The 13,620-nt window shown below is 45.8% G+C and overlaps 2 protein-coding genes and 1 non-coding gene across 10 annotated transcripts in view; 1 reads left to right on the plus strand and 2 right to left on the minus strand.

Annotated features, from left to right (window-relative positions):
• Positions 1-791: 791 nt before the first annotated feature.
• RPL5 (ribosomal protein L5) lies at positions 792-7,931 on the minus strand. The gene is made up of 8 exons (XM_015869958.1): positions 7,800-7,931; positions 6,925-6,994; positions 6,714-6,829; positions 5,203-5,337; positions 4,417-4,619; positions 3,277-3,454; positions 1,566-1,654; positions 792-955 (listed from the first exon to the last, which is right to left on the minus strand). Exons 1-8 carry the CDS (start codon positions 7,800-7,802, stop codon positions 856-858), a joined length of 894 nt encoding a protein of 297 aa, XP_015725444.1. The 5' UTR covers positions 7,803-7,931; the 3' UTR covers positions 792-855.
• LOC116653820 lies at positions 3,650-3,745 on the minus strand. Its single transcript, XR_004308287.1, has one exon. It is a non-coding gene; the product is annotated as a small nucleolar RNA SNORD21 (small nucleolar RNA).
• An 863-nt stretch (positions 7,932-8,794) lies between the features above and the next one.
• The window catches only part of EVI5 (ecotropic viral integration site 5), a 62,419-nt gene continuing 57,593 nt past the window's right edge, over positions 8,795-13,620 (plus strand). For 2 of the 8 annotated variants that reach the window (XM_015869929.2, XM_032446123.1), the window contains exon 1: positions 8,795-8,862. In XM_015869929.2, coding sequence (XP_015725415.1) covers positions 8,827-8,862 — 36 coding nt within the window. In that variant the 5' untranslated portion in view covers positions 8,795-8,826. Of the gene's footprint in view, positions 8,863-9,389; positions 9,410-9,741; positions 9,877-9,982; positions 10,102-13,620 lie in introns of those variants that run through there. The other 6 variants (XM_032446124.1, XM_015869927.2, XM_015869928.2 and 3 more) reach the window with 6 other exon arrangements.

The raw sequence follows: 13,620 nt of genomic DNA on the forward strand, positions 1-13,620 counted from the left end.
AGAACATTTAATAGTGCAGTTTCCTATATAATTATTATATATAATTATATATATATATATACACACTTTTGTTTACAATTAAGGCTTCCTATTTTTTCCCAGTAGCTGTACTTCCCATCTATCAGTATCTTAAAGCAAAGAGTACATCAACGTATCCTACTTGGTGAAAGCATGCAAGCAGTTTCAGTATCTCAGTTTCACAGACAGCTGTACAATACAGCAAGTTACAACCTGTACAATTAAGCAAATATATCCAGCATCAGAGTAAGTTCTCTTGTCTGATCCCTGAATAATAAGATGAAATATTAAGATAGCACCTACTTCAAAAGCAGCCAGAACTTTTAAGAACTTATTTCACTCTGTGGAGGAACCTTCAATATTTCAACATGTACTACTGTTGGCTGCACTCATTTACAGTCTGCAGAGCACTGCTATTCATGTTCCTAAAAGCTGAAGGCTATCTACAATGGAGGCTTGTTTTCCTTAAGGTACGTGCACATCTCTCATAGCATTACATTCGCTGAAAAAAGATGGTCAAGCACCTGTGAAGGTTATTTATTTTTTAATGTAAGTCTTCCTTTAGTTAAAAGGAACAAATTCTACCTGGTCACACTATACATTAATCAGAATTATTTCCCCCTGTTATGGGAATAATTCTAGTGTGGTAGCTTTGTCTTTACCTTCATTGAATGAGTTAATATTTAAAAAATAAAACTATAAGGCTCCAGTGTATCTGGATTATAAAAAATATTCTGACCTTTAAGTTGCATTAATGAGCCAGTCTTACACAGTTGCTTAGTCAATAAATTTATTGCCACTTTTTCCAAAGCTTCATAGAAAATTGTGGAAGTTGTCTTAGCTATCAGCCGCACGCTCCTGGGCCCTGAGGAAGCTGGCCTTCTTCTGAGCAACACGGTCTTTCCTCTGAGCGAGGGACATCTTGGTACTGTTCACTCTGCAACGTAAACACACAGTATAGTATATTATTGACCAAAGCAGAAAGAGGCAAAAGTGGTGATGCACATTCTGTACATTAGAACTGACTTAAGAATTCTCTGCTGGAACGCAGTACCAATTCTGTAACAGTCTCTATCAATTTCTTTAGTTATGGCACCACAAAAAACCAGTTTCTCAAGAGCTTGTAGGTGACTGGGTGCCATTATGTTCAGTCCAATGTCTGTGCCTTAGTTTCTCTTCTGAAAAAACTGAAGTAGTTTAGTACTGACACATAAGTCAGCCTGTCCTCTCCTGCAGGGAGGCAGCCTTGCCCCTGAAAACACTTAAGTGTTAAAATACACAGTTAAAGAATTCCAGCTATTTGGGCCAGTCATGCTTTATTGCTTGAGATTTTTCTTTGGTTTTTTTTTTTTTTTTTTTGCACAGTTAAAAGCTTTTAAATTTTAGATTCTTCACATTCGATTTTTTTCCTGACAAAGTTACGTATAAATCATCCTATCTTAATCTGATCTAAAAATGAGTCTTGACACAAGTGCCATAGAAATCAGTCTGCTTGGTGCCATCATTAATTAAAATCTCTTCCACAAATAAGTTATGTTCATGTTTACCTCTTTTTCTTGACTTCTCTCTTGGGTTTCTTTTCATGAACTGGATTCTCCCGTATGGCAGCATGGGCTTTTTTATACATTTCTTCCATCTTTAAAAAGCAAAAATTGTTACAGTTCTGCAGTGGTGCACTGTAATACTGTATCAAATACTAAGATATCCTTAACAAAGAGGGCACTAGAATCAGCAATCATCACAATACAGCTTACAATGATTCCCTTTAATAAGATTTCCTTCATGCAAATCACTGTTAAAACCTACTAGAATTCCTGGCCATCACTGGAAGTATCCAAATACTTAAATGCCAAAAATAACAACTTTGATACAAAACTAAGGAATTACTTTTATCCTTTACGGTTGGTGGACTAAGAGGGGTTAAGTACAGACTACGTACAGGGCTCCTAAGTACAGACTAGCACCTTGCAGTGGAAATGCGTTTTCCTCTGAAGCTTAATTCCTATGGTCTAGTTTCCCTATGCTTAAATTGAAAGGCAATGCACAATCTTATTCTACTTCTGCCTTGAGTAAAATAAAATAACTTACTTTCCTTACACAACTTAGTGCTCTGAAAACACAGTTCTTAAATTAAGCCAGAATTATTTTACATGAACCCTTTCATCAGATGTAATCTTACCGCTCTATCCCGGTAAGCATTACCAAACTGCTTAGTAAGAAAAGTTGTATGAAAGCAGCTACAAGTTAAACTAATCACACAAGACCACGTATGGTCCCTAGTAGCAGCACTCTGCTAAGAACAACAGCAATACATGAGCAGAGGTTACACCCAAGCAATCATTTCTGACAGCTAATACAGTTCTATAACACAGACCTCTGGGGAGCAGGTCAGTGTGCAGAAATAATTCTCCTTTAACATGTAAACAGGAAAACTCAGGTGATCTGCCCAGTTACACAGATCAATGGCAGAAGCTATCAGAGGACACTAGTCTGCCTCCTTCTTTCTCCCCAGTTTCACTATCTTTGCTGACAACTAATTAAGAAAATTAGACACTTAATAGGAAAATCTCCTCTGAATAGTTTGTTTAGTAATAGATACAAAGTTAGCATTTACAGTAAATTGTTACATTTTTTTCCCCCCAAAAAAACAACATCAGAATGTTCCAAACTTCAGAGCCACTAATAATAGAAACCAAGCAGCAGACAAGTCATCTGAAAGAAGTTAAAACAGCACCATGGTAACTTTACCAATCTTTTAGTGCTTTCTGTGTTATATTACATCACACTGACATAAGCTGTATAACACCAGGTGTATTGCAGAAGATGGCGAGTTCTACAACAGAACTAGGTTGGGATTTTCTGTATTTGCCTGGAGCCTACAGCTACCAATAAGGTCACACGTTGTAAAACACATTTGACAGAAGGCAGATCCTCAGAAACCACAGCGGCAGTGCATGATTAGTAGCAAGTGGGTAGCCAAGCACAGAAACTTAAGGGTTAATTTCTCTATCAGTAAAAAATATATGGTCTGTTTTAGGATGCAGTCCTAAATAAGCAGGAAAGAAGCCCTCACGTTCAATAAACCTACTATATGTTACAGAGCCCTCAATAAGGGAAAAAACATTTTTAACTGTCTGGAGAACATACAGAATAATCACATTACTGTTTTACACATTGAGCTTAACTGCGTTACTAGAGAAAACCTTATACAAGAAGATCTATGTTGCTACTAACGGTCAAGAGCCAGATAAATCTTACCCCATCGGGTGTTATATTGTTCTTTATGTACTGGGAGAACTGTTTTTTGTAAGCATCTTCATCCTCCTCCATCAGGTAACGCATATAATCTGCCACATTCTGGCCCATAATATGCTTGCGGTGAACCTCTGCATTGAATTCTTTGCTTTCTGAGTCATAACCAGGGAAACGCTTGGTACTGCAAAAGAGCAGTTAAACTCTGAGTGACACACATTCCACAAACACTCTGATTCAAAAGCAGGTTCCACAAAGAAATGACTGAGATCGTATTCTGCTATAGATAATTGAGAAATAGGACACCAGTTAAAGATGGAAATGTAAAGAAAATTAATGTAAAGGAAAAGGAGAAACAGAAGTTTTAAAGTTCACCTCGGCTGCCATCAGTCCCGTCTTGAAACTATGCAGTCCATCATTTACACACCATGGACCTAATATGGAGTGGTCAGTCATTGGGGTATCATCACACAGCAGCCAGGTTTGAAACAAATGAAGAACTGATAAAACATACAAAAAGACAAAACAAAAACACAGACAAGAAAACACAACTCCAGGACAGCAAGAGAAAATAGGAAAATCCACAACAGAGATCAGATGTTTCCTCCCTACTTTGCTGCCTGAAGGAAGCAGGTGAGCATAGTGCTAGTGCCCCAGATGGGCATCTGGTCACACGTCACCCCTGACAAGAATGACCAAAACTGGGACATCGTTAAGTGCAGGAGGAATACTCGGCTGTCTTGACAAGTGTGGGAAACAGAAGTGCTTGCTTCTGGATCTCGTATGTACACACAGCAAATGAACAGCTACATACAACTTGCTGAAGTCTTGAAACAATGTGAAAACTAACAAATATTTACTGAAGTGCATTCAGTCACTGGATGGTTCCAACTGAAAGCACTGAATTGGTTCTTTAGTTTCTAAAAATTTAACAGCATCAGTCACAAGATTCCATGCAGCGCGACCAGAATTGCAACTTTGAGTAGAAAAGGTCCAACTGAACAAAAAAATCCCAGATCCTGCACTGAATTAATCATTACCAGGCTATAAAAATAGCTATTCCAGCATAAAAATGGCACTGTAAGTCACTGTCACACACTGAATTATCTCAGGTAACTAAAGGAGTTTTTCCAGAGAGATGATCACCTGTGAGGGATGGACAGACCCCCATCCACCGCACCCTTCAGAGCACCAAAGACTTTGTTTCCAGTAGTAGTTCTGGCAAGACCTGCATCAAGGTAACATGTGAAAGCACCAGGCTTTCCATCCACACTTTCCACGTTGTATTCATCTCCAGTCACTTCAACTTGGCCTTCATAGATCTTATCAAGACCAAATTTATTCAGAAGCTGTGGGGAAAAAAAATCAAAGCAAAAAGAAAAGCAACACTTCAGAAATTCTGCCCATTTAAAGCCAAAATGAAGAACTGCCAAATTAAAACACAAAAGTTGCAACAGAATCTTCATACTTTTAACTAATTTTACAAAAATCATGCATTCCACACTAGTAATAACACTTGTAATAACCACTGAAATATAACAGGCATGTTTGTTGTAATCTCTTGTTCCAACAGGTACAACTAGTAAACTTCAGACCTATCCACAAGCTCATAGGAAAATGGATGAATACAGCTCACATGTATTTAAATTCTCACTGAAGGTCCATTTCTTACATTTTTGTCCTGACTCCCTCCCTTCACCAAACTTAAGCGCAGAGACTTAAAAGTGGGCTGCTGGAGTTGAAACTGCATGTTGTCATACTTCTCTTTGTGATCTGACAGTCACAAGAGGCCATCAAATCTATATGGTAAAGAGTACAAGTTAGCATTCAGACAAGCCCACGGGATCTGCTATCTATGCTACCAATAGCTCTTAAGGCAGTGAGGCTGCTTTCCCTTTCTTAAGAGAAACAGACAATGTGACAGATACGTACCCTGCGTGCCAACAGCAGCCCTGTGCAGTATGCTGCTGCATAATTGGTCAGGCCAACCTTCACGCCGTATTTTGGCAGCTCATGGGCATAAGCAGCACAGACAATCATGTCGCCTTCGATCCTGGCATAGGCAATCTGACAACGGTTAAAAAAACACACAAAACAACCATTAGTTCTCTCACTGTAATTGTGTGCTCCCTTCTTTGACACTTAAACCAATAGGAACTCCATACAGAAATGTCCAAACTGCTTTCCTTGAGAGCTCAAGGAGCTCTGTTTCATTTTCCTTTTCAAAAATGTATTATGGTGTAACTTGCTCCTTAAGTGCTGAAGCGAAGCTTTCAAATCCATACTTGGCTTTGAGAAAGTAAATGACAGCAACCACTTTTATTTACTCCTTCATATAAAACAAGAGACCAGGAAACTGCCAACAAAAGAAACACTTCAAAGAATTTTTACATGTGTAGATGGATTCTGTCCTACTTTCTGCACGTAGTTCTCACATAACACACATACAATTCACCTCTGAAAAATGCAAAAATATGAGTTTGTGGGGACACTGTCCATTACACAATGACTGTGTTAAGATATAAGATCCTTGTGATCTCGGGGGTCTCCTGTGAGACAGCGCTGATATCAGACCCATCTCCCTTTGACTTCCACACCTCCGCTGCCTCTAAAAGCTGCTCCCCTCTCTCCAGTTTCCACCTCTGGAAAGGCACAACTGCTCAGAAGGTACCTGCCACCCCCGATTTTTGTTTGCAATTTCAGTGATAAAGTAAGCTCATCAAGGTCATAGAGTTTAGTCTGAGCTGATTGAAAACAGCTCTTTACTATTCTCCATAGATAAAACTATTTAACGAAGAAAGAAACAAGAAAACTTTCTATCTATAAGCTTAACAACACATATTATGATAGAACGTTCTGGAAATGAACCAGGAAAATGAGCCACGGTGAGAAACTGCATTATGTGGTGCAACATACAACTGTGTACCACAAAAGGGTGCCTACTATTCGGATTTATCACTCTCCTTTAATGCCAGTGAAATGATCTTAAGGCCCATCTGCTTCACATGACCCACATAATAGCACAGTAATTAGTCCTGAAAGTGAGGGCACCTTTAGGTGTTACAGGACATAAGTGAGTTGTCAGGTCACACAGCAGACTGCAAGCAAACAAAACATTCCCTCTTTTCAAAGCACTTCAAAGACAGCAGAGAAGATTAAGAAGTTTTCCCCTAAAACCTTCATCGTGCTTCAGAATCATTAGAAGAATACAAGCTCAGATCACAACCTTGTTTTAGAATGCTGACATCAGTCAAATTATTCTGTATTGTGACTCCGGTTTATTACTGACATTGTGTCAACCTTAAAGACTGTTCTCCAAGAAACCAAGGAGCAATGTTAAAACTACCTGGGCATCAAAACAACCAACAAGCACCTCATCAATGCCCCTTTTTTGTTCATTTCAGTGAGGCTGGCAAATACGTGGCAAACACCACAGACCTCACCTGGCAAATGATGTCTCTGTTGGTAACACGCACAATCATCCTGTACTTCGGGGTGTTGTACTTGTTTTTATCCTGAATGACCAAGCGCTTGCGAGCATAGTAATCCGTTTTGCCCTCTGAAAAACAAGTTACAGTGTGGAAAACATGTTGAAAAAAGTAACAGTATTTGTCAGTATAATGTAATTCAGCCATATGGGGAATTGAGCCATACCTCTCCTTCTCCTGAATTTCACTTGGTATCTCTTGAAGTAGGCCTTATTCTTGACAACTTTCACAAACCCCTTGAATAACAAAAATAAGACATTACTAACATGGACCCACATAAGCCAAGGCCATCCAAACTAAATGAATCACTATTAATAAAACTGGTGGATCAGGAATAAGATGACAGGTTTTCATATGCAATGAGTTCAAAACCATCTTAAGGAAGTGACAGCGGGATTTTTATCCTTCACACAAACTTCCCTGCCCGTGACTTCAGATTTGCAAGAGAGAAAGAAATCGTATCTATTAATAAAACATTTGTCTGCACAGACTAACTGCCACAGCTCCTCACTGCCAGTCACTCCCACAGAGCTGGAGCTATAGTCCCTCGGCCGTTTCACCCTAACTCCCCCTACAGAAACGAGGAGCTGTCCTAGCACCGCCCCGACTCAATCGGCGCCCAGCCCCGCCGGTCTCAGAGCAGCACCCTCGGCAGGACAAGGCCGGCCCGTCAGCCGCCGGCTCCCCACCCAGGTGCCGTGTCACCGCGGGCCCGGCCCCGGCTGCCGCCCGTCCTCGGCTCCCGCTCCCTCTCGCCGCCACGCGGCCCGCCACGCAGCGAGGGGCTGCGGGGAACCGGGGGCAGCGGCGGGGACGAGCCGGACCGTGCCGGACCCCGCGGGGCTCGGCTGGAGCCGCCGCGATCCGCCCTGCGGCGCAGCCCCCGTGCCGCAGGCAGCCATTGCCACGCCGGAGCCGCGGCGGCCGGCGGCGGGCCCGGCTCAATCGGGCTCCATCCGGGCCGGAGGAGCCGCGCGGCGGGCGCGGAGCGGAGGCCGGAGCCGTGCTACGGCTTGGGGGTCCCGTGGGGCCGGTACTGACCATCGTGCCAGGTACTGTCCGGTCTAGGCCTAGGCCGGGGCCCGCTCCGCACAACGACTGCAGCCACTGCAGGGGGGAAAAGGCCGCTCCCACTGCGCAGCCGCAGCTCCTACCCTGCGCCGCGAGGCGGGGCGCCGCAGCTCGGCCCGACCCCAAGGCTCGACACCGCCCGCTGCAGGAACGGAGGAGCGACAGCACCGCGACCCCGCATCGCACGGGGAACCGGCACTGTACGGAGTGAGGGCAACGGGGACAGGAGACAGCCGGGAACGGAGCGGGAACGGCCGCCGCCTGCAGCACCTCTGTATGTGTATGGGCTGTATGTGTGTGTGTGGGACAGGCAGGTCCCGCGCTAATCCCTTGGAGCTGTGAGAGAAGCGCAGAGCAGCACCTTTGGACGTGACGCGTTTCTCTGCTTGGCCTCACTTAAAAACAACAAATAAACGATCATATTTTGAATATTAAACGTTATTTTAAAAAGTCGTACATCTGCTACAAGCGATCTCAAAAGGACAAAAGAAAGAACAAAGCGCTCCTTAGTCACACAAGAACCGGCGCCGATCCCGTACCTCACACAGATCACAGAATGACCCGGGTTGGAAGGGACCTCAAGGATCATGTAGTTCCAACCCCCCGCCTGGCAGGGCCACCAAACATACACCTTTACTAGATCAGGTTGCCCAGGGCCTCGTCCAACCTGGTCTTGAACACCTCCAAGGACGGGGCATCCATGCCGCATCTCCATCTACCTCAGCTCCAGCTCCGGAACCGCGGCGCTCTGCCCGCTGTCCTGGCTCTGAGCTGCCGCCGATCGCAGCACCCGGTAACACAGCACCCGGTAACACAGCACACGGTAACACAGCACACACACACGGTAACACACACACGGTAACACAGCACACACACGGTAACACACACACACACACCCGGTACCACACACCCGTTACTCCACAGGTGGGTCCAGGCGGCCCCGCCCCGCCCTCACAAATTCGAGGCCTCCCAGCTGTGCGCGGTGCTGCCCGGCGCTATGGCTGCGGCTCAACAGGGCTCTGCGCTCTCTGAGGTAAAAATGCCAGTTTTTGATGTGATCATTTTTACCGGTAACTTTTAACGGTAGAAGGAGACTCGTACGGGTATGATTTCTTGATGCAGTTTCTCAGCTCGCGCTGTGTTTGCGGTGCTGTGCTCTGGTTGCCCTCCTCACTCCGCTGCCGTGTGGGGCTGGTGTGTGAAGCTGCTCCGCACTGTGCTGCTGCTCAGACTGCGTCCCTAACATGTGTTCTATGGGGTACCACGCGTGTCTCCTGTTAGCGCCCTTCAGTTCTGTGCTTTAAGCTTTCAGGACGGTTCTAAACAAACAAGAACCCGACAGGCTCCTGCCCGGAGCTGCTCTCATCTGTTTTCGGGATCCCGGTGTCAGGCTGAGGCCGCACAGCGCTGCCCGGAGCGTTACGGCTGGACGCGGTGTGGGCCGCCGGTCGGGCGCTACGGCGGCACCACGAGGCGCTGGGACGGAGCGGGTGCCCGGTGGCACCGCCTGGTGTGAGGGGCGGGCGGCGCGTGCCGGTGCGGTGTGCGGCACGAGGGAACCGGCGGCGGGAAGAGGCGAGGTGCGGTGCGGTGCGGGCCGGCCCGCCTCGCGTTTCGCCGTTGCGGAGCTGCGGGGCAGGCTCGGCAGACCCGGCCGTCACCCGGCTTCGCGGCGAGCGAATGAACGGCGGCGAGGCCGGAGCCGTGCTGCCGCCCCTGCCATCGGGCGCTGCTGCCGGCGGTAGCGGGGCCCGTTATCGGCCGTGTCGCGTGGGCAGCCCGCCACGCCCGAGCCCTGGGTGCTGTGAGGAACAGGCCCCTGCGGGCCAGGCCCGGCGCTGCGGGGGCGCGGGGCAGACCCTCGCGGCGGCTGCGCGCACACTGCGCCTGCGCGGCGCTGGCAGGGACGTGGCCCGGCTGCCGGGGCCGGCGGGGACAGCGGGAGGCGGAACGGGCGGGACGCGGCTGGGCGGCTCGGCGGGGCTCGGCGGCGGGTTACGGGGCACGCCGATGCTCGCGCCTCTCTGTCGCGGGCGACGCTTCCAAGGTGAGGCGCGGTCAGGGCGCCCCCGCCGCTGAGGGGCCGGGGGCGGGGCGCGACGGGGCCTAGGCGGGGTGCGGCGGCGGCCCGGCCGCGATGTCCGGCCCGGAGAGTCGGGCCGGGCGGTGCCGCTCCCGGAGCCCGGTGGGCTGAGTCGCTCAGCGCCGGGTTCTGTTCACCGCGGCCGGGCCGGGGGCCGTGGGGGCCGTGCACCTCGGGCCGGCCGGAAAGGTGGGTAATACGGTGGGGAGAGCGTGACTCCGTGGGGCTGGCAGGCCGGGGTGGGGACAGGGAGCAGCGCTCGTGTTTGGTCTGCGGTGCGTTCACAGGGGTTTATCTGTAAAGGGAGATTTTTCTCAGTCACGTTTTTATGGAGGTATCGTTAAAGCAGGAGCCTTTGGGTGTGTGGTTGTTGAGAAGGTGTTCTCAAATGGTGCTTTAGAGGTCTGTCTCACTGACACCTCGTGCTTCATCTGCACCGACTTGATCGTTTAATAAGGGCAAGAAGTCGGTGTTGGTGTTGTGGCTGCTTAAGGTTCTTTTCAACTTCGGTGTCCAGAGGTGTTCTATAGTCACACGGAATTCCTGCTCGTTTCCTGCGTTGCTGATCGGAGGGCAGTTTGTGAGAGGTTGCCATGGTGTGTTTGGGGTTGTCACTGTGAGCTGGTATAATCAGGTAGCACATTTTAAAGCATTCTTACATTGTCCTGAGTCAGTTTTTTCTGACAAGTGGCCTACAAGAGCTGTAGGAAGGAGTCACATCTGTACGGAGGAGATTGGCAGCATTTCGTGTTTTCCTTATCTCTGTAAGTGTTTGTCAGGAAACTCAAGTTGTTTTGTGTTTTTTTTTTCCCTAACTCTTTTTTTTTTTTTTCTATTCACTTGGCGGCTAAAAGATGTGCTAATTGGATTCTCTTTGTTTTTCCTGTGGATATTTTGCTTAAATGCACTTATATATCTTCCCTTCTAGCCTCCAGTTTCCACTTTGGTCGTGGTCATACAGCTCTGTATTTGCATACAGATGTCAATATTTAAAGGCATTTTGAGGTAGCTAAGTATAAGCACAATTTCAAGCAGTGGTTAGGAGAGGAAATAAAGGACGATGAAAGAGGGACAATCAGGAGGAAAACACCAGCTATTATGAATCAACATTGCTTGAATTTGATTAAGCTGGGATGAGAACAGCTGTGGTGAATATCCCTGAGGTCCAGCCAGCCCAGCAGTGCCTCTGAGAGCAGCAGATGTTTGGAGAAGAACAATTAAAAACAAGAGTCTGTTTCCTCCTCAGATCTCTGAGCAGGCTGAGGCTCAGGCGCTTCCTGAGCTGGAGGTCAGTGGTTTGGATGGATTCTTCGCGTGTCTTTTTTCATTGCCTTCTGTGTGTTTTTCTTCTGTAGGCTGGTCCTGATGGGATTTGAGCAAGTAAACAGGTGATAGCTGGTGAATGGAGCAGGTAAAATGGAGGTGGTGAGGAGGAGGAGGTGGGAGAAGCTTCTCAAAGTTGACAGAAGGGCTGGGGGAAAGTGAAGTGCTTGAGTAGTTGGTGTCAGCTGCTTCTTTGGATAAGGGTGAGAGAGAAGTATTTGAAAAATGGAGAATAGGGGGAAGTGAAGTTCCTTGTCAGGGCACTTTGAAAACCAGGGTTGTTTATCTTGTTCATTCAGTGTTCTCATGTAACAGTCTAAAAGGAAAAAAAAAAAACTGGTTGTTCTTTGCTTGAGCAGCTTTTTTCCTTACCTTCATTTCATACTCTGAATTCAGTATTTTTTTTCCAATATTTTTTTTTCTAATAAAAATATGTTCTTAATTATAAAAGCAAGCAGTCAATACATAAGTTTATAATAGTGATCTGTGACTCTTAAGGCTCTCTGACGTTTTGACAGTGTGATGGTGTTTTCAGACAGCATGCTGAGTTAAAGCCCTGTGTCCTATTTACCTTATGAAAACCAACATGAGCTGTTGGTAATTTTTTGGTTCATTTAAATGGGGAGTACTGTCTTCATTATAGTCATCAGCTTAAATATCTTTGGTTAAAGAGCGTCTTTTCCTTCTGCAGCAAGTGGTGGTTGGAATAACTGGGGGTTGGCAACTGGGCTTAGTCATAATGGAGGGGGACTGAGCTTACTTTGCTCAGCTCATGTTCAGCAGTGATGTATCCCTGTTGTTTACATGCATGCTTAGCAAAAGCTGCATGCCCACAAGGTAGAGGCAGAAGTGATTTAGCAGAAGTCTGGCTTATCCTTGATTAACTTGTTTAGTTAACAAGTTAACTTGTTTAACTGCCTGAGAACTCTGGAAACCATTGAGTCAGCTGTCAAGGAGCGTTTTGGGGAGAGCCTGGGAAATATCTGTTCTGCTCAGGGATTTGAGCAGTGAGGAACATGAATTTCTTTTGCTCTTGTTGAGGAGGACACCACGTGGCTGTTAGTACAGGCTACATTAAATGCCAACTTTGCTTACTGATTTTCTGTAAAACTAACCCTTGCAGGTTGGGGTGAGGCAGTTTCTGTGTACTTGGGGTTGAAGTGCAGTACCAGGGCTGGGCATTTGGACTAAAATGAAGATGTTGGCATAGAGAGCAACTGTGGACATTTAATCTGTTTGTATCAGTTCCTAACGTGGGGAACAGCCAAAAGCTGCTGTCGAGTGTTATTTTTTTGTCTGAACAAATTTTGTCTGTCTCTGTAGTGTAGTGTTAAGTGCCTGCTTGATGGCATCATAAAATGTTCTTGATTTATTTTCTTATAATTTTAGAAAATATTAATATTGTGCTGACACAGGTCTGTGATTCACCGGTATCGTATGCTGTATTAATTCTGGTGTGGGTTGTTTTTGTTCTTTAAATATGGTTCCTTCAGACTGTCAGATGGAGCTCGTCTTTTCCTAGTGTGCTGCTGCTGGCACAGTTTGGCAGTGCACTTGTAACTGGCAGGATGTTGTGAGGAGAGCTTACTGTTACCTTCATAAGAGGAAAAACTATTGAAAGCCATGTAAAATGGGCATCAAAAACTAATAGCCAGTCAAACCAAATATTCTGAAAGTGTTTTTTTTTCCACATTGCTGTGTAAAGTATATATGTACATTTATATGTATATAAAAATGCAGATAATTACTTAGCTTTACATCTCTAAGGTGCTTGGCTTAGATATGGTTTGAATGGCAGACTACTTTCAGACATAGTAAACGAATTTTCCACTTGTTCTCTGAAACAGCTGAGTGAAAATTCATTCAGCAAAGCAGTTGTGTTTCTTAGAGTTATTTTAGATTTTATTTTGCCTTGGAACATATTAGTGATGGAACTTTCAGGGTCTGGCTGCAGCTTTAGCAAGTATTTCCTATGCATTTAGACAAGGAATTGTTAGATATTTTTAAAGACAAAGTGATGGATGCAAGCTAAAATTCTGTAATGAGGCAGGTACCAGTCATCATATGGGCTTGGGGGTGTTACTGTTTTTTTTTCATGTCCCACTGGCTGTAAGGATGATCTTTGCTTTGTTGACCTTTCTTGCATTTTTTCCCACTTATTGGTGGACTCGTCCTGCTAAAAAGACTTGGGAAGCAGGTGACTGAGGTGAAAGCTGCTGAGCTCCAACGGTGACATTTCTGACTATTGGTAGGTGAAAATAGGAGAAAAATCAAGACTGTGTGAGCAAACCAGCATTCTTCTCAGTCTTGATTTGAATTGAGTGAAATGAACTGGGGGTATAGAAGATGCAGATGAAGCTTGTAGTGAAACCATGTTTGAGCCCT

The sequence above is a fragment of the Coturnix japonica genome, chromosome 8 (assembly GCF_001577835.2).
Source record: "Coturnix japonica isolate 7356 chromosome 8, Coturnix japonica 2.1, whole genome shotgun sequence".
Lineage (NCBI taxonomy): Eukaryota > Metazoa > Chordata > Aves > Galliformes > Phasianidae > Coturnix > Coturnix japonica.

Excerpts from the sequence above, each read along its gene's own strand:
- RPL5 (XM_015869958.1), bottom strand. Across the intron at positions 1,655-3,276 it reads ACAATATAACACCCGATGGG|ATGGAAGAAATGTATAAAAA; the intron begins GTAAGATTTATC and ends TGCTTTTTAAAG. Across the intron at positions 956-1,565 it reads AGAGAAGTCAAGAAAAAGAG|AGTGAACAGTACCAAGATGT; the intron begins GTAAACATGAAC and ends TTTACGTTGCAG.